General features: G+C 40.1%; 1 protein-coding gene across 8 annotated transcripts; it reads left to right on the forward strand.

Moving 5' to 3' along the window:
• Nucleotides 1-267: 267 nt before the first annotated feature.
• On the forward strand, nucleotides 268-21,011 carry GMCL1 (germ cell-less 1, spermatogenesis associated). 8 transcript variants are annotated; one of them, XM_075043759.1, is made up of 16 exons: nucleotides 268-591; nucleotides 1,204-1,327; nucleotides 4,179-4,275; nucleotides 4,543-4,635; nucleotides 5,104-5,201; nucleotides 5,688-5,800; nucleotides 6,522-6,587; nucleotides 6,776-6,860; nucleotides 7,092-7,182; nucleotides 7,665-7,805; nucleotides 9,763-9,867; nucleotides 12,306-12,375; nucleotides 17,107-17,182; nucleotides 18,075-18,220; nucleotides 18,432-18,519; nucleotides 19,644-21,011. In XM_075043759.1, the coding sequence occupies exons 1-16, from the start codon at nucleotides 410-412 to the stop codon at nucleotides 19,770-19,772; spliced, it is 1,704 nt and encodes a 567-aa protein (XP_074899860.1). In that variant the 5' UTR covers nucleotides 268-409; the 3' UTR covers nucleotides 19,773-21,011. The 8 variants fall into 8 exon arrangements, 7 of the variants coding, with proteins under 7 accessions (XP_074899860.1, XP_074899861.1, XP_074899863.1 ...); XM_075043760.1 differs by having other exon boundaries at nucleotides 9,766-9,867; XR_012652566.1 differs by lacking the exon at nucleotides 19,644-21,011 and having other exon boundaries at nucleotides 9,763-9,827; nucleotides 18,432-18,517.
• The last annotated feature ends 847 nt before the right edge of the window (nucleotides 21,012-21,858 follow it).

Raw genomic sequence — 21,858 nt, forward strand, 5'->3', positions numbered from 1 at the left:
GGTCCCGCTTGCAGCTCAGTAACCCGAACAGTTCCTCTCGGTCATCCACCGCCAAGCAAGAGCCGTGATGACGCTGAGGCAGGGCATTAGGTCGCGTTATTGCTTTTATTCCCTACGGCGCCCGAGGAAACCGCGGGGACCCCCCACTCCTCCACCCCAAAGCCCACCCGGAGCTCCCGCCCGCCCCAGGTGGCGCATGCGCAGAGCGTAGCCGCTGCCGCGCATGCGCCCTCGCCGCCCCCTCCGCGCAGGCGCAGAGGCGCGGCGGCAATGGCCGCCACCGGCGGTTGCTGAGGCGCCGCCGTCGCCTACGGCGCCGTCCCCGCTCCGGCCCCGCTCCGCTCCGCTCCGGGCGGCCTCATGAGGAGGAGGAGGAGGAGAAGGAGGCGGAGGCGACGGCGGAGCGGCGATGGGCTCGCTGAGCAGCCGGGTGTTGAGGCGGCGGGTGGGCCTCCCGCGCGGAGATGGAGCGGCCGGAGACGGCGGTGGCCGGGGCGGCAAGAGGAAGCGCGGTGGGGCCGAGGGGCCCGGTGACAGCGACAGCGACGGCGAGGCCGAGCGGGAGGAGCGGCTCCTCAACACCCCCCGCAGGTCCGGGCGGCACGGCGGCTGAGGGGGCCAGCTGAGGGAGGGAGGGAGGGAGGGGGGGGGGGGGCTGGTGGTCGTCGCCTCTGAGGGGGCTGCGGGCCTCAGTCGCGGCCGTGGGTCTGTCAGGGGGCGGGTGGCGGGAAGGGGCTGCAGGGCCGGCGGCCGTCGCGGTGGGCCTGGGGTGGCGAGGCAAGAAGAAGGGGCTGCGAGGGGCTGAGGGGCCTGGCGAGGTCGGAGGCGGGTGGCAGGTTATGGGGGCAGGGGTTGGGGCGCTCGAGGGCCGAGCCCGGTCTGCGGGGGCTTGTGGTGCAGGAAGGAGGTGGGGGGCAGATGGGGGGGGGGGAAAGGTTTTTGGTGCGGGGTTGTTTGGCCGTGGGCCTGGGGCAGGCGTTAGTTTCTCGTTTGTTTTGGAAAGGTCCTAGCAGCAGCCGCAGTAAACAAGAGAGGGGAAGTGAAGCGGGGAAGTCGTGCGAGGACGTGGGGGGCAACGGCGGCAGGGGGGTGGGCAGCCCGTTGTGGGGAGAGAAAAAACCCTGTCGAGTACTTTATACGTAGTGTTGCTTCTGTAACAGGAAAAACTTGAGGGAGCGTATCTCTGTTTGCCTTTTTCTGTAGGAAAAAATTGAAAAGCACTTCTAAGTATATTTATCAAACTCTGTTTTTGAATGGGGAGAACAGTGACATCAAAATTTGTGCTCTGGGAGAGGAGTGGAACTTGCATAAGATATATTTGTGTCAGGTAAGTGGCTGCTTTCTTACTCATGATAGAAACTGTATTTTTAATAAAAGAATATCTGGTAAATGTTAAGTGTGACTTCTTTTTTCTTTTCTTTTTTTTTTTCTCCTTATATTTCAGACTCATTACTTTTTTAGTGGACACAAACAGTTAAACAACTTGTGTTGTGCTTTCGATAGTAATGTTAGGAAATGTAGCTGTAGATTCCTGTTTGAAAAGTTTCTTCTTCAGTTCCGTCTCTTGCTATTTAATTTTCTTAATCTACTCATCTTAACCTTGGTGCATCCTTTGTGAAAACAGTCCTAAAAATTGTCTTTTGATGTCCTGAGAACATGTTCTTGTTTGCTAAACAAATGGCTGAGAGTCTTCTGCGATGTTAGTATTATTGCAGGGCAAACAAAGCACTTCCAGAATGGATTTGTAAAGCACACCCTAATTCAGTTCAATTTTACTGTTCATTGGGACTCAACTATAGGAACCTGAAGTGAAATTGCTGGAGCTGGGTCTCTGTACTTGTTATGCAGCCTTCATCCTTGGATGAAGGCTTTCTTGCTGCTCCACGAGGAGGGTATGCACAGAAGCTTAAAAAAGGACTAAACCTTAGTGCGTACCTACAAAAAAAGGTGCTGTTTCTACCAGCATTTTGTTTTGGGCTTGTATTAGGGTGAAGTTCTTTGTGTTACTTTTTGTGGTTTTGGAGTGAAGAGGTACTGTTATCTTTACTGTCTGTTCTCTTTATTACTTTTCCTGTGACAGAAGTGGGGAGAAACCATGACTTTGTCTTGAAATGTCTAATTCAGTTGTGCCGTTAACTTTAAAGTGGGAGTCTAACCTTGGAAGCAATTTATTTGAAACGAGAAGAGAAAGTAACGTCAGGTACTATACCTGAAAACATGTGCACTTCTTTGTTAGCTGTAGTCAAACACAAAGCAGTTTTATGTGTTACAAGATGAAGATGTCACTGTGAGATGTTCAGCAGGTTGCATGCAGTTTCTCTGGTGTAACAGGTGATGGTAGAGGCAAATTCTTGATTTTTTTCTTGTTGTGTTAATGCCGTGATTCGCTGCAGGTACAGCAATTACTTGCATTTGCCGCAGCAAGGGAAATTTCATTGCTTTCTTGTAGGAAAAAGCCTTTTATTTTACATGCGTCAAAATGTTTTAAAGAGCATAAAATGAGGGCAGGAAAGTAATTTTTGTATAGGCCAAGATTGACCAGTGGCAGCCATCTCTGGATAGAAGAGTGGATGTGTTTGACCAAGGAGGGCAGCTGGCAGACACAGCTTTAATTGTCCACTCACTTTGGACTCTATATAACAAAGGGAGGATATAAGTGGGTTGGACAGTCAGACTTACGTTGTGCAGCATAAACAGGTTAGGCACATTGCCGGTTCATCCTCAGACTGTTGTTGGCGACGGTGTTTTTAATCGTTGTTGTGATTCTGTTGTTGCTATGTCTCCAGTTCGTGAAGCTACTACTTAAAACTTACTGTGGGTTGATGACTAAAATTGAATATTAAATCACTTCTGTGGATGCTTTTTAACAGACTTTGAAAATTGCGATTTTGTTCTGTAGAGGCCTTGTCCAACTGATATTCCTGCGAGATGAAATTTTGTGGTTAAGTTAACTGTTCTCGTAAGTCAGGTTTCTATTTCAATTCATGCTCTGTCGTTGGAATTATGTTACTATAGGTAAAATATTTTTGGAGGTTAAAAATAACTCTCCTTGTAAATTACTCTTAATGAAGTGACGACTCCTCCTCTGCCTTGTTGAGCAGACTACCTCAGTCTGATGTTTCTGTTTCTCTAGTCTCTCAAGTTACTGCATTTAGTTTGTTAAATGACAGTAAGGTGCTGCTCTGCCAGTGAATGGCAGATCTGAGAAATGGAGGATTTCTTTTTTCTGATGCTGTTTACTAAAATTATAAATCCTCATGAAATTGAGGAGTTGGTCTACGTGGCAAAGCTAAGGTAGCTTCATGAGGATTGGTAAGATAAGGTCCTGGTTTTGAGAGTAGTGTGTTGTATGTCATCATAGTTAGAGGATATGCTGAAGGTATAGAAATATTTACATGATCAAATAAAATCAAAATTGGATTTTATGTTGTTTGCTGCCCTGAGTTGAAATGCTGAGTTAAGAGGTCAGGGAATATGGTGCTGTACAAATAGACTTTATTTTTTTGATCTCTCAGGTAAACTTCAGTGAGTGATAGCATCTCATAATGGGCACATCTCCTGCTGAGAAGGAAAATCATGAATCCTAGTAGAGCAGTATATTTCACTTCATTTGGATGGAAACCTATCAAATTCTAGTTTTATATGCCTTACACTTTATAATAAAAGGTATATTTACATAAATGGTGTATGTGTATGTGTCCTTGGTATGAGACTACAACTTTGTACATTAACTTGTATGTCTTGCATGCTTTTTTTTTTTCAATTTTTTTTTCTCCAATACCCAAACTGGCATTTCCTAATGCCTGCAGGATATGTTGTCCGTCGGTAACATTAAGGACTTAGTTCTTGGACTAATTATATCCCCATTGGTGGTGTGGTTTGTAGGAAAAGAGCTTATGTGGCTTTGCTGGCCTTTTAAAGCTCTTTACTTACTCTGATTACAGACATGTAGTCCAAATTTTCTATAGGCATTTTCACTTTCAGAAATAGAACAAATACAATTAGCCTTTTCTCAAGTATATCAGAATGTTTTAGCTTGTGAAAAGTTCCCTTAATACATTTTGTTCTGCATAAAGGTAAATATTATTGCTTTTTTGTTCCATGTGCTGCTTTTGACAGTTTTAATTTGAATGAAATCTTTTACTTGAGTTCTTTTTCTCTCCTCTTCCGTCATATAGTCAGGCTACTTTTCCAGTATGTTCAGTGGATCTTGGAAAGAATCTAGCATGAACGTCATAGAGTTGGAGATTCCCGACCAAAATATTGATATAGAAGGTAAGTAGGAACCTTTTATTTTAACATAAACTCTGAAGGTGGAGGTTAAGTTCAACCTGACAGAAAAAAGCTGAAAATATGTTTGTTAGGGGTTTTTTTTAAGAATAATTTTCAAACTAGTAAATAAGAAACTTGAGAGAATGAGTTCTGTGCCCATTGATTTTTAAGCTTAACTCAGGTCACCAGTAGAGTTGAATTAATTTTTGTACCTCTGAGTTGGGAAGCAAGGCTGAAAAGCAACCACTTGTCCTGTTGTTTCGGTATCAGAGCTCTTGAGATCAATGCGTGCAACTCTTGTGGAGACCCAAGTGTTAGAGTGTGAATCACATCTTCATCTGTCTGGTCTTGCAAAGCTACCGAGTGAGTGCTTGCAGGGGACCGATGTGAGTCAACGGAATGTTTCGCTATGGTTCCAAGCACCGCGGAGTGAGAAAGTAGTGTTTCTCAGAAGAATTGCAGAGAAACTTGTAACATCGTAGTAATACCTCAACATTATGCTAGTGATCAATTGCAGCGAAGGATCATGAGGTTTAACTTCCTTTTATCTAGTTTTACTGTTCTCCACATTGCTCCATGGCATGACTTGGTGGCTGTTTTAAGATGAATATTTTGTTTAAATGCTGAAAAGGACTGTATTTTATTGGTTAATGCCATGCTTTGTGTTTTCTGTTTTTTTGTGCGCTTGGGCAGGTAAATACTAACTTTCTATCCAGAGCAAATAAGATTGTAGAGAATGCGTGCACTGAAGTGGTTTGATTATATTTAAGGATTCTTTTAGTTATCCATGCTCAATGCCCTATCTTTGTTTGACACTTGTATTCCTTTCAGCTCTGCAGGTGGCTTTTGGCTCGCTGTATAGAGATGATGTGTTAATAAAACCCAGTCGAGTAGTTGCACTTTTAGCAGCAGCCTGCATGCTGCAGCTTGTAAGTAATAAATATGCAATATTTTATGCTTTCTTTTCAGATAAAGATAACAGTCCAGATATTCACACACGTGTACTGTTTCACCCAGGGAAATGAATCATCTTTTCAGACTAAGTGGGGAAAAAACCCAAACGTAATGCAGTGGTTTTATTTAAAAATGCTATGACTAAGATTCCATTGTAATACTAGGTGCCGCTTTGAGAATCATATCTACAAGTAGATTAAAGTATGTTTTAACAGCTCATTTGTTCTACCCTGAAGGTATTCATTAAGCTTTTCTTTCATGTGATATATTCTTAAGAAAAAATCTATTTTTCTGAGGAAAGTTGGTTTAAAAATTCTGGGTAGTGTAGCATAGGTCACTGTAGCGCTTGTGACTTTGGTAACTGTTCAGGCATGAAAATTTGTATGAACTGCACAATCTTTGACACTTCCTGTTGGGAAATTAAAACTTTGAATATTTGTGGGTTTTTTTCCTCCCCACAGGATGGCTTAATCCAGCAATGTGGTGAAACAATGAAGGAAACTATTAATGCAAAAACTGTGTGTGGTTATTATAATTCAGCGGGGACATACGGGTTAGACTCTGTGAAGAAAAAGTAAGAATTACTTTCTCTAAGCTGCTTTGTACATTGCTAATTAAACGTGTGAATTTACAGACAGTAAAATAATGCCCAAGTTAATTTTTTATTTTTTAAATCTATCTAACCTGGACTCTGCTTGTCCTACTTAGTTTTTGAGTTTCTACTATGATCAATTACCTTAAAATTGGTGTAGATTATGGTAGATTGATTGGCCTGTGCTGTGAATGAATGAATTAGTGAAGTATATTAGTAAAGACAGTATGTTTGGTCTTCAGTGGGAAAATGAAATAATACTTGTGGTCATTGACTGTTTTATCACAAAACTGCTTTAATGTTCAGAAATTAAGCTTAACCTTATCTTAATTAGGAGGGATAATGACACATTTGGGAGCAGAATGCTGAGGTTAATGCTAACTGCTTCCTTCTGCTGTGAATTTGTGTGTTCTCAGAAGTTTTTGTGGCATTAATAGTACTTTGAATTTAGTTTTCACTGTAGCCTGAGAGAAACTAAGTGCAACTTTAAGAGTTTTTAGAAAATTTTGGAAGATTTTATGGTAAACATCATGTTTTTTAAATAACTCTTTTTCATATTTTTATGCATTCATGTCTTGGGTTAAAGCAGTATTTCAAAATCACATGATACATAATCAGGCTTTGTCACCCTGAGCAACTGTTGCTGGAATGTTGACATATATAAGAAAAAAATGAAGGTACTAATTCCTTGCTTTTAATCTAGGTGCCTTGAATGGCTCTTGAATAACCTGATGACTCACCAGAGTGTTGAACTCTTCAAAGAACTCAGGTATTCAGACTTCAGTTAACTTTCAGTGTTGAAGTACAATTTCTTCCAAAATATATAGCTTACTACAAATTACTTTCTAGGCTATTGATGGTTGCTTGTTACCTAGCTTGTTTTCTTGATTTTGTGTATATTGTCTCGGAACTCATATGACTCTTTTTTTCTTTTTTTTCTTTTTTTTTTTTTTTTAGCATAAACCTCATGAAACAGCTTATTAGCTCTTCTAACCTGTTTGTAATGCAAGTGGAAATGGACGTGTATACTGCTCTCAAAAAGGTACTTGGCAAAGGGGCTGGCTGAGGCTTCACAAAGTTGAACTCCTGTGTAGTAGTTGATTTGTAACGTGATGAGATTTTTAGCCTTTTTGGTATTTACTGAAAGTATTTAATAGAGTATCAGAATCTTTGTAGGAATTGATGCATTGTGAAAAGATTCCTTTAATAATGCATCTATGACTTGTTTGAAAACTTCTTCAATTACTCACTAGAGTTTGTTTATTTTACCTAGTGGATGTTCCTTCAGCTAGTGCCTTCTTGGAATGGGTCTTTGAAACAACTCTTAACTGAAGCTGATGCCTGGTTTGCCAAGCGTAGGAAAGGTAAGACTAATTGGCATGGCCTTGGATTGGGGAAGGCGTAGGTTAAAGGTAAAATATGATAGTCTTCCTCCACTTCTGAACTTCCTCCCATTTTCTCTGGGAAAGCTTGCCTCTGCCAGCAGTCCCCGGCATCAGATTCTCAACAGTGGTAGCTTTTTCACTGTTTTGTCCACGTGTTTTCAAGTGAGCAGACATGGTCACTATTTTTGCTTTGTTGCTTTTGCTATTGTTCAGTTAGGGTAAGCTTTTGTGGCCTTCTCACTAGAAGGCACTGGTGTATTTCAAAAGAGGAAAAGTTTGGTCTAACATTTCTGCTGAAAGGTTTTGAATGTAAGTAATTTCTTAATTTTAACTGCAAATCGTGATTTGCCTGTCCATAATACCTTTCTCTGATCAATAAGTTAAAACTCAATTTCAAATATAAATAGGGTCTGGAAAATATTTAGGAAAATAAATTGTAATACAGGTGCTCTGTCTTGCAGATTTTGAGGATGACATTGCGTTCCTGGAATCAGAACAGGGGAATGCATTCCTGTCGGTATTCACACACTTGAGATTACAGTATATCATCAGTGACTTGGCATCAGCCAGAATTATTGAGAGAGATTCCCTAATACCCTCAGGTGAGTGAGTACTCTTCTGATCAAGTTCTGTGTGTCTTTCCTAGCCTGTCCTACCCTAGAGTAATTGGGAAGATCTAGGTGCATTTACTGGTCTTACTGCTCACATGTTTATCTCCAACATCTGAATTGTGGCTGAAGATTCAGCAGAAGTTGAATATTAAATTTACATGTGTAAAAGTCTTAAAAGGCACTACATGTAGGTGTGCTAAGCATTTTGTTGATCAGTCAGTTTATCCAAATACTCTATAATCAATACATAGTACAATATCAGTGTTTAAATGACCCCAGAGCCCCAGACATGCAAAAAAACTTTTAAGAGAGCAAAACTTGCTGGGACTCAAGTGTCTTCTAGCCATTATCTTTCTAAAAAGAGCTGGATAGATTTTCATAGAATTTGGAATAATACCTGAAAATGAAAAGCAAAAGTACAAGATGCTGTGAACTCTTCTCCAATCTTCAAAGACAAGTGTTACTTGCTAACAGATATTTAGGATGTTTTTGGAGGAGATAGGATATTTAAGTATTGCTCTCTTGTCCTTTTATTTGCATTTTTGTTTGTATAAAATACATCCTCATTCTAGGTCCTGGTGCTTTTTGAAGCCCATAGAGTGAAATGCCATTTAATGTTACTATAGATTACTGCGATTAACATTACATCATCACTGAAAAATAAAAAGCCCCATTCTCATCTTGCTGCTCATGTCCGAATTCACAGATAGGCTTTGTTCTTTGCTTGGAAAAGTGTAAACCTGGATAGATGAGTAAGACTGGAAATGAGTTATCAAGTTGGGCTCTCACTTGAAAATGTATTTCCACTATCATTTGTATCTTTTATCTTGTGGAACACCTGCCCCTCCTTCTTTTTCCCTTTATTTTTTTCTCCTCCACCCCCCCACCCCACCCCCCACCCCCGAGTTAGTTGTGCTCCTTATAACAGTGTTTGGACTTCTCATGCTCTGCCTTTGAATTTGGCTCCTGGTATTCTTGCTCCACATTTCACTCTATTCAGGGTTCCCTTATCATAGTTGAATCTTAGCATTGAATTTTGCATCTTAACTCTGACAGGTGTTTTTTTTTCCTAGCTTATGTACACAGCTTTGATATTATTTTTTTATACCTGTCCACGTGATAACTATCCATTCATCTGTGTGTCTGTGATGTCTATTTATAGGTATAATTGCCAAATGTCAATTAAGACTGCTTTTATTGAGCTGCTTATCGCTCTTATTTGTAACTTCTTAGCATCTGTGTTCTTGTCATCTGTCCATGCTTGTAGCCTTGGGGGTTGCTTTGGACTCTTGCCATATGTAAATATTTCACCTGTCTTTGAGTTACACTGATGTCTTCCTGCAAAATTAAAATTTTTTTTTCATCTCATATTGGCTTTTTCCTTCGTGCTGCCATAGATGTCAACACAATGATGATATAATGCCAAAACAGACTTGTTGGGTTATTTCTTTTGAAGCCTGCTAGCCTGATCAAATTGTTAGATGTTTTTAAAAACACTTTCCTTGCCATTAAGGTGATGTAGTGAGCGTCGCTTTACTCAGTTTGCCTTTTTTGTACTGCTGTATCCTGTCTCTGCCTGAAATAATGGCTTAGTTGCTCTTTGTAGCTGAACGTCTGAATAACCTCGAGCACCTCTTTCTCATGCTTTGAAACGTTCAAAAAATGTGGCTATCAAAAGCTGAATTATGGCTCCCTATGATAGGGGGTACCTGTGGGGAAGAGGGTAGGGTCCTTTCCTTGCTTGAAATCTGTCAATCTCTTGAGTGAAAGTGGACAATTACTATTGCTTAAAAGTACTGGCTTTCCCTACTCCTAATTCTGGTTTAAGTTAATACCTTAACAGATGGAGAAGAGACTGTCTTCTGCACTAGTTCTGACAAAGTAAAATTCAAAGGAACTCGGGTTATCCTGTGCTCAAAACGTCTATTTAAAAGTGTTCTCTGAACAGCAGGTGGAGGCAGTGCATTCCAGAGAACTGCGTCCAGCCGAGGTGCAGTTTGGGTGAATGATCTGGTCGGTTACCTCCAGCAGATGGGGCAGTTTTTGACCTCACGCAAGTGATAACATTTTATATTACATGTAAAAATCTCAGAACAGATCTGATCTTTGATATGTGATAGTTTATATGCTTAAATGATGTATAAAGTAGATATAATCCATCTTACTTAAGACTGATATTGGTACAGATTTTAATCAAAGTGCAAAGGCATCTTCATTCTGTAATAAAAAATAAGGCAACTTTGGGTGAATGATCCTTTAGATCTTTAATGAAGGAGACAGGAGAACTGTGAATTATTTCCTTGTGAAGTGGCTTTGTCAGCATGTGAGTAAGATGTTGCAAACCAGAAATTTGCCAGTAGGACACTTGATTTCCTTCTCTTAATGTTGCTGTTGTTATCACTTGCCAGAACTGTGATGGGCAGCCTTTTCTTAGTGTTCTTCAGGGGATAAATTTTGTGTCTATACTCAAACCCAGAAACCTATCTATGTATGTCAGAGGAAGAATGTTTCTTAAATTGTTACAAGAGTAATTGCAACTTTGAGGCTGATTTGCTTGTGCTTAGCAAAAAAGAATGTAATTTTCACATAGTTCACGAGGTATTAGACAGCAAAATGCTTACTCCTGTATTTAAACAGTTCATAAGCTGTGATAAATGCTGAAATAGGCTTGGTCGCTTTGTAGTTGTGTGGTGGGAAAGGTAGTGTGATGACAATGAGTGTGTGGTTAGTGCAGGAAGAGTATCTGGTGTTTACACTGAACCACTGATTAATTAAAAAAAAAAAAAAAAAAAAAAAGCTTGAATCCTGAGAGAACTGGGAGAGCGGGGAGGGAAGAAGAGCATAATGTGGAGACCTCTGTGTGTAATGAAGTGCTGTCGGAGCTTAATACTTGATAGCCGTTGTAATCCATTGATATCAGTTCATAGCCAAAAGCTATGTTGAGATCAGGAGCTCTTGCTTGTCATTTAAAAGGAGGCTTAGCTAAATATTGGTGGTGCACTTTCGAACAGGTTATTGGCTGCCAGCATCCAGTATTTGAGGTGATTGCATGGCACCTGAGAGAATCTACGAATGTGGAAATTGCTGGGTAGTTTGCATTGTAGCACAAGCCTTTTAGATTATTCTAGATGAAATTGTTCTCAAGGAGGTAAAGAAGGAAATCGTGTTGAACAGTTGAAAGAAATGGTGTAATTTTTTTTTTTTAAATACCCTGTATGTGCATAGGACCTGCAGGAGAAAACTGAAATACTGTATTAGGAGTTCACAACAGAGTCTGTTCTTGTTTGCATAGAAAAGATGCAAGAGACAGAAATACATAATGTGTCTGTCTGTAAGCGAAGTGTTCATTGTTCTGTTTTACTTGGTAACTTCTGAACATTTCCTAATCAGCGTTTTCCCTCTTAATGTTTACAAATTAACAGATTAACTACAGGTGAAATACAAGATCTGAAGTAGATACATACATACACAAAAATAGAGAAGGTGCTCTATCTCTTTTTTTTTCCCTTCTAGCACATCCATTCTCTGTTCCTTACCTGTGTGGTTTTCCTTGATTCATTTTTATGCTTTCTGTTGTACTTTGGTTAATTCCCATTTTGATCTGAATCTTAACTCTAGAGTAATTAGGGCAAGGGCTGGTTTTAATTTTTGCATCTGGGACTTCTAAGGCAATCTCAGCACTATGATCTCACTTTTTCTCTCTTCTATCATCTTCATCAACTACCTGTTTTGTTTTTGTGGTAACAGTGGTTCTCAGCGTTCGATCATCCCAGTCCGTTCCTCCATAGAGTTTGTTCTTGTACATGACCTTGCATACTTGTCCCGTTTATCTTGACTAAGAAGAATTTATATACTGTGCTTTTGGGTGCCTGCGATCCCTTTTGTGTAACCGACTTGCAAGCTAGTAGTTTTTGTTCTGTTTTATATCTTGGTTGCAACTGTTAAATTAATACAGCCGATAAAATCTGTATGGTGCTCTTGGAGGAAGACATGATTTATGTTTATTCCTGGTAGGGGACAATTTCTGTTTGTTTTTACCATATCCATGACAAGTCACTGTTTCTTTTATCCTTTGATTCTGTTTTCTTCTTGTTTAACTTCTGTAGAATTCTGTTGGGGATTCAGAAAACAGCATCTTCTCCCAAGAGCTTGTTAACAAGCTCCTTGGCTTAACAAAAGTTTGCATGCCGAGAAAATGTGTTGAGTTGCATCACTTCTGGCAATTGTGAATGCTTGATAAGATGAATATAGTCCTGAGTTACTTAGTGTTAGATGTTGATTTTTATCTGTACTGCTTCTTCTGTCGATGAGGCCTAGAGATGAGTAACACAAGTGCGTTATCAGGTGGTGGGTTTGCATAGGCCATCCAGTTAATAAGTGTAACCTTATTATTTCAATGTAATTTTATTTCTATATTTCAAATGTTTATGAACATCCCCATTCCCAGCTCCAAAGACAACACCAAGCTTATTTATTTTTTTTTAATTTTAGAATGGCTGTCCTCTGTTTACAAACAGCAGTGGTTTGCCATGCTCAGAGCAGAACAAGACAATGATATTGGGTAGGTATATTACAGGCTTTCTTTTATTTCTTAAATTAGAAACCTTCCTTTCATATAAATTCTGACATGATTAACTTTCGGAGTTTACATTAAGAAGAGCGGGGGGGGAGCATACTTCAGTGGTTTTAAACTCTGTTGTTCTCTGTGGAGCCGTCTGTTCCCTTGGGCTGGCCAATCTCCTATCCTTTAAACAGTAGAACTCTAGCAAACTTGTATAATGCAGCCAGAGGTAAATGCTGGGGAGGGATGTTTTGTATTTTCTTTTATGTTGGTTAATGCTTCTCACTGGTACTTTGCCTTGAAATATGTGTTGAGGCTGTGAAAGTAACTTCTTAGCCTTGCATTTTAAGGATGACTTTAGGAAAAGTACTGCAGATGGAGAAGAAGCCTTTTCTTCTGTCCTGCTTCCTTCCTCTGTGGCCTCGGTGGGCAAGAGGTTGCAGAGCAATGTAACTAACTGAATTGGTGTAGAAGACAATTTGTCATTTTTTTGTTTATGCAGGGATAACTCCACGCTAACCTTTGTTCCCGCCTCTACCATCCTAGCTTCCCAGACAGCGAGCGAGGGCCCAGCACCCAGCAGGGCTTGGCATCCTGTTTGCCTCATTCCTTTCTAATTTCACAGCCTTTCCCCCCCTCAGTGTTTACGTTTGATAGCGCTCTCTACTGCAAGCGCCTCCAGCTTTTCCCAGGCAGTGCATCCTTCTCCACTGCTAAGACCCTGTTCTCTCCGTAATCCTCCTATTTTATATCCTATCTTTTCTCCTTCCTAGACCCTGTGCTGTACTGTGGTGGCATTGCATTGCCATTGAGGAAGTTCCATGACAACTGCTGTGTTTCTGTGCCCTTTCCAAGATCTGCATGTAGCTGTACTTTGTATAACACCCTGACTGGTGTCTGTGTGTGTAATGGGTAGTTGGGTTTCTTGAGCCTGTGCCTAACAAGGGTTGTCAGTGGTGGTGGCTTGGGCAGCGAGGCATGTTGATTTAATGTATGTCACATATAGGTGTGTGATCACAAACTGTTTCCCTTCCTTCTGCTTGCTTTTTGCCACATTGCATTGAGCCAGGTCCCTTAATCTCCAAAATGCAATTGGGGGAATAGTTCCTGCCTCTGTCTTCTCTCCTGGTTCTTGGTGTGCTTTGTGGAGAACAAATGTCAGGTCTGGAAGCTGCAAAATGTTTGTTACCCTTCAAAAACCAATAAACCAAATTATTTGTTTTCTTCCATCAGTTCCATTAGCACGGCATTTGCCGTTCTGAAGGTGAGCATGTTCAATTGCAGTGGTAGGCTTCACTTATTAATTGCAGTCTGAAAAGCATAAGAACCGCTGTCCTGATTTGAACCAAAGGCCATGCAGTCTGTGACAGCGTTCAGCAGTAGAGAGGTACAAATCTCCCATCTTCCTTTAAAGTGAAGAGTGAGTGTTGTCTTGATGTACTTCTCTGGCAGTGAGTCGTTGAGGATTTTCCAGATGGAGGTTTTGGCTGGATTGTTACTGAACAACCAACCACCGATAGACTTGTTCTTAAATAGGTGCAGTTCTGTTTTGAAACAGCTTATGCTTTAGCCCCCAATACCCTGTGGCAGTGGCTTCCATGGCTTAATTGCGTATTATATAGGAAATATTCCCTTAATTACTTCCTTTTGATGTTAACATGTAATAGTGTAAAAAAAAATCCCCAAAACTCTGACTTTGGTCTTAAGAATAGTCAAGATTTTTAAGAAGTGGTTCTCTTTGTCAGTAGCAGCGCTTCAGAAAACAGTATAGTACGCAATCGTGAATCTTATCGTTTCAGCTCCTAAAGATTAATGTCGGGTGGTCATTGCTTGTTTTCTGATGCTATTGTTTTCTTGGGAAGACTTTTCTTGTAATGCTGGCATTGATGTATCTAACAGTAGACGATTGTACATTGAGTGTTACCTTCTAGCTTGTATGGGAACCACAGTTAATATGAAAGTGAGTATTAACATAGTCATCAAAATTCTGACACAAGATAAGACTGGGTATTTGCTTATTTTTTATGTCTTTTGGTAGTTTACTGTGATACACTGAGAGTATTTTAATTGTCAGCCATCAGATATACATGCTTCTGAAAAAGTAAGCTCATACAAAACTGAAGTGGTGATGATGGGGATCATAGCAGCTTTAAAATGAGCAACTTTCATGTTCAACTACAGTGCTGATGATTTCAGTGACTCTTGGAACGAGCAGAGTGTTTTTCCACGTTTTTCTTGCTTGTCTAGTTTTCTCTTTTGCAGTATGGGATTTTTTCTTTTTTTTTTTTTCTTTTTTTAAAAACGGCTAAAACTGACTATCTCGGGCAGAGAAAGTTTTGCTTAACGGTAGACATCTGTTTGCCCGAATGTCTTATTCTGGCATTTGTTGCCAAGGTCTTTCATTAATGTCAGTGGTAAGAAGTGGGTGAAATGTAGTGTTTCTTCTCAATATGTCTTAGCTTCTGGCTTTGGTAGTTTACAAACTTAGTGGTTCAAGGTGGCATCCAGGTTACTGTTTGTTTAATAGTCAATACTGGACTAATAGTTTTTGAACGTGGTGTTCTCTGGAGTCGTGTGGGAGGGAGATGGGGGGGAGGGTCGCGCGCACACGCGTGTGTGGAGTGCTTCCCTGTAGTTATTTGCAGCTCACTTGTAATGTTGCTAGTCTATAGCATGCAATCTCTGAGAAGATAAACGTTATTTGAAGTCCTGAGATCACTTCTCTGTCTTCTACTGGCAAGCTGTAGTGCCACCCTGCAGCGAGATGCCTGTGGTTCGTAACTCGTGTCTTAGAAGGGAAGACATGCAACTGTTCCTTTGTATTAAAGCAAATATTTTGGACATTCAGCCAACCTGGAGCTGAAAGAAAAGAATTAAGGTTTTATTAGACCATCCTTTTATCCAGCTCTGCTGCCTTTCCTCTCACACTTTCTGGCTGTATCAGTATCTTAACATGGTTTTTTCCCCTTAGAGATAAAGATGCAAACTTAGTAAGCTGAACAAAATGTGAAGTCTGACTCCCAGTGAGCTGAAGTAAGGCTCTATTTTCATATCCCACCTGGTGCATAGCATAATTGCACCTGCTTATTTTAAGACTGCCAACATGGAAATGATATTGCTTTGAAATGTGTAATGTGGTTTGCTCTTTTGATAACTTTAGAGAAGGAAATGTTTTTCTTGTACTTCATATAGTTTGCATTTAAAAGGACTAAACATTTTATTCACTCTTCAGAATTTAAGAATTTTTTAGTGTAATACTGGAGTTTGTGACTTTGAACTGTAGCTGCTCGAGGTTTACTTGGGCTAAAGTGGATCTCTTTTTTTTTTTTTTTTTTTTATTTTAATTAAACATTTGTTCTGTGGCAGATGCAAGACAGACCTTTTGAGTCCATGACTGGAATCGTTTTTACTCTAATCGTCTCTTTGGCAGTGTTTAAGAACGGAATAGAATAACTTGACTGTTCACTAAGCATATGGTAGGCTAGTGTAAGTGGTTAAAGCTGGAAGTTTTGCATCTTCTGAGGCTGCTCAAGGAATTGAGGGGAATGCTAATGTCTGTCTGAACATTATGTACTAATGTTTGTGAAATTTGTCACTAATTAAACAGAAATAAATCTTTTATCACCATTACTGAATTTAGGTCAGCTACATAACCAGTTCAGCTAGAAGATGTGGAAAAAGCACACAGGAGGTTCTTGGATGAATTTGGTTAGCATGATTAGCTTATTTGCTTAACTTACTCATAAAATACTTAATCTTCCAGGATTGGTTTTTACAGAAACAGGGGGCGAAAAGACCACAGGCTGAGTTTGTTCGTAAAAGCTATAGCCGCAAGTTCTTGTGGTGTGTGTACAATAGGAAGAGAACATATGCTGTGTTTCTTCTTGCTTATATAGCTTGAAGTATATTGTTTAATATTGCGGGTTTATAATTTAACTTGCGGGGGGCAGGGCAGTTCCCTTTCATTGTGATTTATAATACTCACTTTAAGCGTTTGTTCTCAGTGTAACTTGAAGACTTTCTGGCAATGGTTGCTTATTTGATTAATGATGTAATCGTGTCTAAAGTTAAGTGAGTAACATACTTCTGGAAAACTGGGACTGATTTTACTTATGCTGTCTCTGCAAGATTTTTTCTACATGTTGAAGCGCCAGTGGAAATTACTGGGTGAAACAAGTTCATGTTGGTATAGGATTACAGAATTAAGAGGCTTGTGGCACTTCATGATCACTGTGGGTAAACTTTTTTTAGACAGGTTGCATAACCAGCCACTTGAGAAATCTTTTCACAATGTCTCTGTGGGTGCTTCTTCATAGCACTGCTATTCTGCAGAGTCCTGCAGCTGTTCCTTAACAGTAGCACTCATTTATGTTTGTGCCTCGTAAGTCGGACTACTGCATTTAAAAAGGACTTAAGTTTTTTTAGGAGGATTGGAGAATGTATTTCATTGCAACAGCTATTATTTTCTTATCTGGAAAGGTTCTTCTGTAAAAAGTCCTACCTAAATGAGGTGTCACAACCTGGTTTATGTTGCAGTTTTCTAGAGTAGTTGGATGTTCATGGGACAGTTCGGGTTGGAAGGGATCCTGGGAGGTCATCTAGTCTTAACTTCTGCTCAAAGAAGGGTCACTTGTGTGGTCAGACCAGTTTACTCAGGTCTGTTCATCTTACCCATGTTAAAGTACAATACAAAGCTGTTTAAGTGTCCTTAAAGATGCAGTTTTTTTGTAGGCCTCAAGAAATAAATAAAGAGGAACTGGAAGGTAACAGCATGAGGTGTGGTCGAAAACTTGCAAAGGATGGTGATGTAAGTACGGCATGTGGCTAAGTCTGTGCATAGCTGACATGTCTCAGACATGTTAGGTATTTTCAAAACATGCAGGTCTTAATTGTCAAACTGCATCAAAAAGATGTAATGGAGATGGTACGTTAAATTATTTTGTTCTCCCTAGAAGGATGAAAACGCTTGCCATCTTTGCGATGAATAAGGGATTAGTGTTTTAATTGTGCTCTTACACTGCAGGCAAGCCCATGTTTGGAAGAACTTTAGTGTGTGAAAGGAGGGAACGTAGCCATGACTTATCATTTGAGACTTGTAAAATACATGAAGTTAAAATATAGCTCTGATTAATGATGTCTTTTTAATTGGAAAAGGAAGCTTTGTAGATAAAATGTGTAATAGTCACAGCCAGAACCCCTGTGTGTTCCATATACATATGTATATATGTCTTCAGATAACAGGTCTTGTGAAAAAAACAGGAAACATGAATTTTTTTCCTATTGAAGTCTCTTAACCTAAGGATGTTGTACTCCAAGGAGTGCTTTAAGCATGAATGGGATCCTGTAGTTAAGTGTTACTCAGAAATACAGCACCAGTTACCAGAATGCAGAAGTATTTTAGATCCACTTGTGTTAAATGTATTTTTGGATGTTTGGAAGGCAGCTGATACTAAGCTTGTCTCGTGTAGTCATCTGTCTGCAAGGGTTGGCTGCTGAAGTGAGTGGTTGCCTACCAAGATGTCTTATGTTTCAAAGAGGTGTTGGCAAGGATCCTTGACTCCACCATACAACTCTGTAGCTGAGAATCCCATTCCCAAGTTTGATTTGTTGGAGAGGTGGCACTTATCGTTGGTGTTGTGTAGCCAATACTCAGACTGGTTTGTTTGGTGTTTGTTTTTTTTTTTGCTTACGTTCTTCAGTACTGCTGGCGGTGGACTGGATTCAACTTTGGCTTTGACCTTCTTGTTACATATACAAATCGTTACATCATTTTCAAACGGAATACGCTGAATCAGCCATGCAGCGGATCAGTCAGTCTGCAGCCTCGGAGAAACATAGCCTTCAGGTAAACAGTAACCAAAAAGGCAGACCCTGTGGTGTATGCTAAAATGTCTTACCATAACTAAGTCTTTCCATGTATGCTTGCATTAAACTTTGTTGCCACCAAGTTAGTTACATTTGGAAATGTTATTCTGTCTCCTTGGGAGAAACTCTTTGTGCTGGAAAAACTTAAGTTATGGGAGACTTAAGTAATTTAACTGTTGTTATATCCCTAGGTTACGTCTAGCCTCTTTTGATAGCAGTGGGAAAATTATTTGCAGTAGAACGACAGGATATCAGATCCTAACCCTTGAGAAGGACCAGGTATGTTTGTGGATTTTTGAGCTGTTGAACTTGAATTGTGTAGTCCAAGGCATGAAAAAAATGCTGAGAAGTCAAAAATGCTTTTGAAGAGGAGTTGTTCTTCTTGTTGTCATTGCTTATGTGGAATTTCAAGCGTTCCTTTTATAGGCAGTGGAAGATCAAGCTAATTTGTGGAGTGTAACTAGAGTAGGGTAGTGTGGATTTCATTACTGTTGATAATAGTGAAATTAGTTCCCATGGTGCTGCTGAAGCTATTTGCTCTTAGTGTAGTGTTCTGCTGGACGACTGCTTGCTTTCCCAGACTTCCAGCGCTGGGGAGATTACCCGTCTGAATAATATGTCCATCAGACTCCTGCTTATTTAGAGGCAAATTTGGATTTTGTTTGAAGACATTTATATTGTAAGCTGAAAAGTTAAAAGAATGCATGTTGTTCAAGGATGGTATTCATTACTCTATTAAAAAAAATAAATAAAAGCTTCAGAGAGGAGTGGAGGTTTCTTAAGAGAATGTGCCCATTTCTGCCCATCTGTGACAGCAGAATGTAGTAAGGAATACGAAAGTCTTGATCATCAACTTTCTCAAATCCTAATCAGCAGTGATATGTAGATGGTGAGTACATAGAAAACTTTTCCTTCTAAATGCCATCCTTACTGTAGGATGAAGTTTCACTTTTGCTACCCAAAAAACAGTTCCTAGAGTAAAACTGAAAAATTCCTACCAACAAACTGTAATTTGCTTTGAAATATAGACTATTATAGATGGCCTGGTTGGTTAAATCTCCTGAAACTGGTAGTGGCAGAAAAGTCTCCCTTTCTCTCCAGTGTGCTTGAAGGTGATGTTTGCTCAGCCATTTCTTACGGTTCTGTTATCTTTGATGCAGAAGGGTTGGCAGCACTGCATCAAAGGGTTGTAAGCGTTTTGAGAATATCTCATCAGTGTTAATATTATAAAACGTCTGCTTAAGGTGAATTACTATCTTGGGGTTTTTTTATCTTCTGCTTTTTAATACCTAGTAGTTAAAATTTATAGAATGACAGTTAGTATCAATCTTGTGTGCTTTTTGATGTACTTCCCTCTAATGGCATCACTTGCTGTGCAAATGTCCACTGTGTTTGCTTCACAGGAGCAGGTAGTAATGAATTTGGACAGTCGACTCCTGATCTTCCCACTCTATATCTGCTGTAACTTCTTGTACACATCGCCAGAGAAGAAGGCTGACAGTGAGGCACTGCTAGATAATTTGGAAACCTGAGACCTCTTCAGTGGAATATAGTAGCACTTCTATAACTCTGTATGCCTGCTTTAAGTTAAATGCCCTGCTGACGCACAGAGCTTTGACAACAAAAAAGGCCTTACACTGTAGCAAATATATATGGCCTTAGTATACTCCTATGCATATCTGAAGAGAAGATCAGAAATTATATAGGCCAAAACTAGTTATCCCATATTTTTGTTTTATTTCTGTTCTGCACCTTCAGACAGTAGCCATTCCATATTTGAGAAATGTTACATTTTTATTTTTCTGGGCGAAAACTGAGCCAAATTGGAAATAGGGAATTTTCATGAATGACATCTTATGAACTTACCTGTCAGATTCTGAGCACACATGGTAGGACGTGTGTTTTTTGTTAGTGTGGTTTTGGGGTTTTTTTTTAATAACTGATCTGTGAATACCAGATCTGCATTCTGCTTACTTTTGTGGTCCCTTTCCATTAGGGCCAAATACATCTATGTAAATGTTGCCTGTCAACTTTCATTCGTTATTGAACTGTACAGACTTTCAAACCTGCTTGTTTTTAAGCCTTTATTGCATCTCATATACGTACATTTCTTTCTTGTTCTTGGGCTTTTTTTTAAACATTGCAGCAAATATGTATCTTTTTTCAGCACGTGAATTTGCTAATAAGGATGCTTGTAAGTTGTTTATTTTTTTCCATGGACTGAAAATACTCATTAATGTACTCACCATCATTTTGAGTCTATTATACAGCAGCAGCTTTCAGCTAGGATTCTACTGAATGCTTACTATACTCACATGAACCAAATACCAGTTTTTAAACATTGTTTTTTGTGACTTGTTTTAACTGTTACATTGGGAATATATCCCATTTTAGCTCAGGAACTTGTGACCTTTGAGTGCCTTTTGAGTTGTATGTGTTAACACAAACTTCACATCAGTTAAGCAAGGTCACAGGATCCAAAGTAAGAGCTGGGAACAATGGATTCCTTTTCAGTTGGTTTGACGAATGGTCAAGTGTAAGAGACACTGTTCGTTCTTTGTATGTGTTGGGTTTTATGTTTGTCTATTGCAATTTTGAATTCTTACAGCAGGATTTTTTGATTCAAAGTGGGAATTTTGCCTCTTTAGCCTATTTTTTTAATGTTGTCAGACGAGTATTAAAACCATTTGTACTTTAAAACAAGGATAAAAATGTGTTAGGCAAGATGGAAAAACATGGCAACTTGTCAATAAATTATTTCAAGTGGAATACTCACCGGTTCTATCCTTTTCTGCCATGAATAGCTTTTTCTGTTGGCTTCAGCCTGTGGATTCACCTCTGTATAACCTTGTGTTGTGTCACACTTCTTTGGAAGAAGGCAGAAGCATTTTAAGGCGTTCATCTGCTACAGCATTGAACTTGGTATTTAGATACTTAAGTAAGCAGTTTTTCTTTTTTTAACTAGAAGTACCAAGTCTTTAAAATGTGTCATTGATTCAGTGGAAAGAAATACGGGCTGCTTGTTAATGGCAGAAGAGAACAGGTACATAAAACCCATTTTTTTATTTAATGCCAGGGTTGAAATCTTAAGCTTTGTTGGTGGGTTGGGCTGCCACAGGGCTCCTGCTTTGTGCTGAGGGCTTAGCACCTCCCATTCAGGTCCAGATCCTGCTCTGCCCTTGCACCCCGCTGGCTCCCAGGGCCACCCGCTGCCCCTGCTCGCCCTGGCAAAGCCATTGCTGCGTGCAAACGCAGCCCTGGCCTGCGCACCCCCATGCACGTCTGCCCTTGCTGCTGGGGAACCGCCACCCTGCAGCATGGTGAGGATGTGGGCTATGGAGTAAGAGCTTACATGAGCCTTATCTTGATATTTTTCTTCCAGGCATGAACAACTCCTTCCCTTGCTTTCTGGATGGTCTGGTGCTACCTGTGCCCTCCCTTGCCCTCCTGGTTGTGGAGGGACTGTCAGTGCAAAGAAACAAATCCCTTCCCAGCTTTGGTCCTTCTTCCCAGTGGACAGGATGAGGGATTTGGGATAGGGTGGTGGGGCAGGTGTCCTTCCTAAGGGGTTGTGAAGGAGTCAGAGGAGCACAGAAACCCAAACACATCACAACTTAC

Source organism: Buteo buteo, chromosome 12, assembly GCF_964188355.1.
Source record: "Buteo buteo chromosome 12, bButBut1.hap1.1, whole genome shotgun sequence".
Lineage (NCBI taxonomy): Eukaryota > Metazoa > Chordata > Aves > Accipitriformes > Accipitridae > Buteo > Buteo buteo.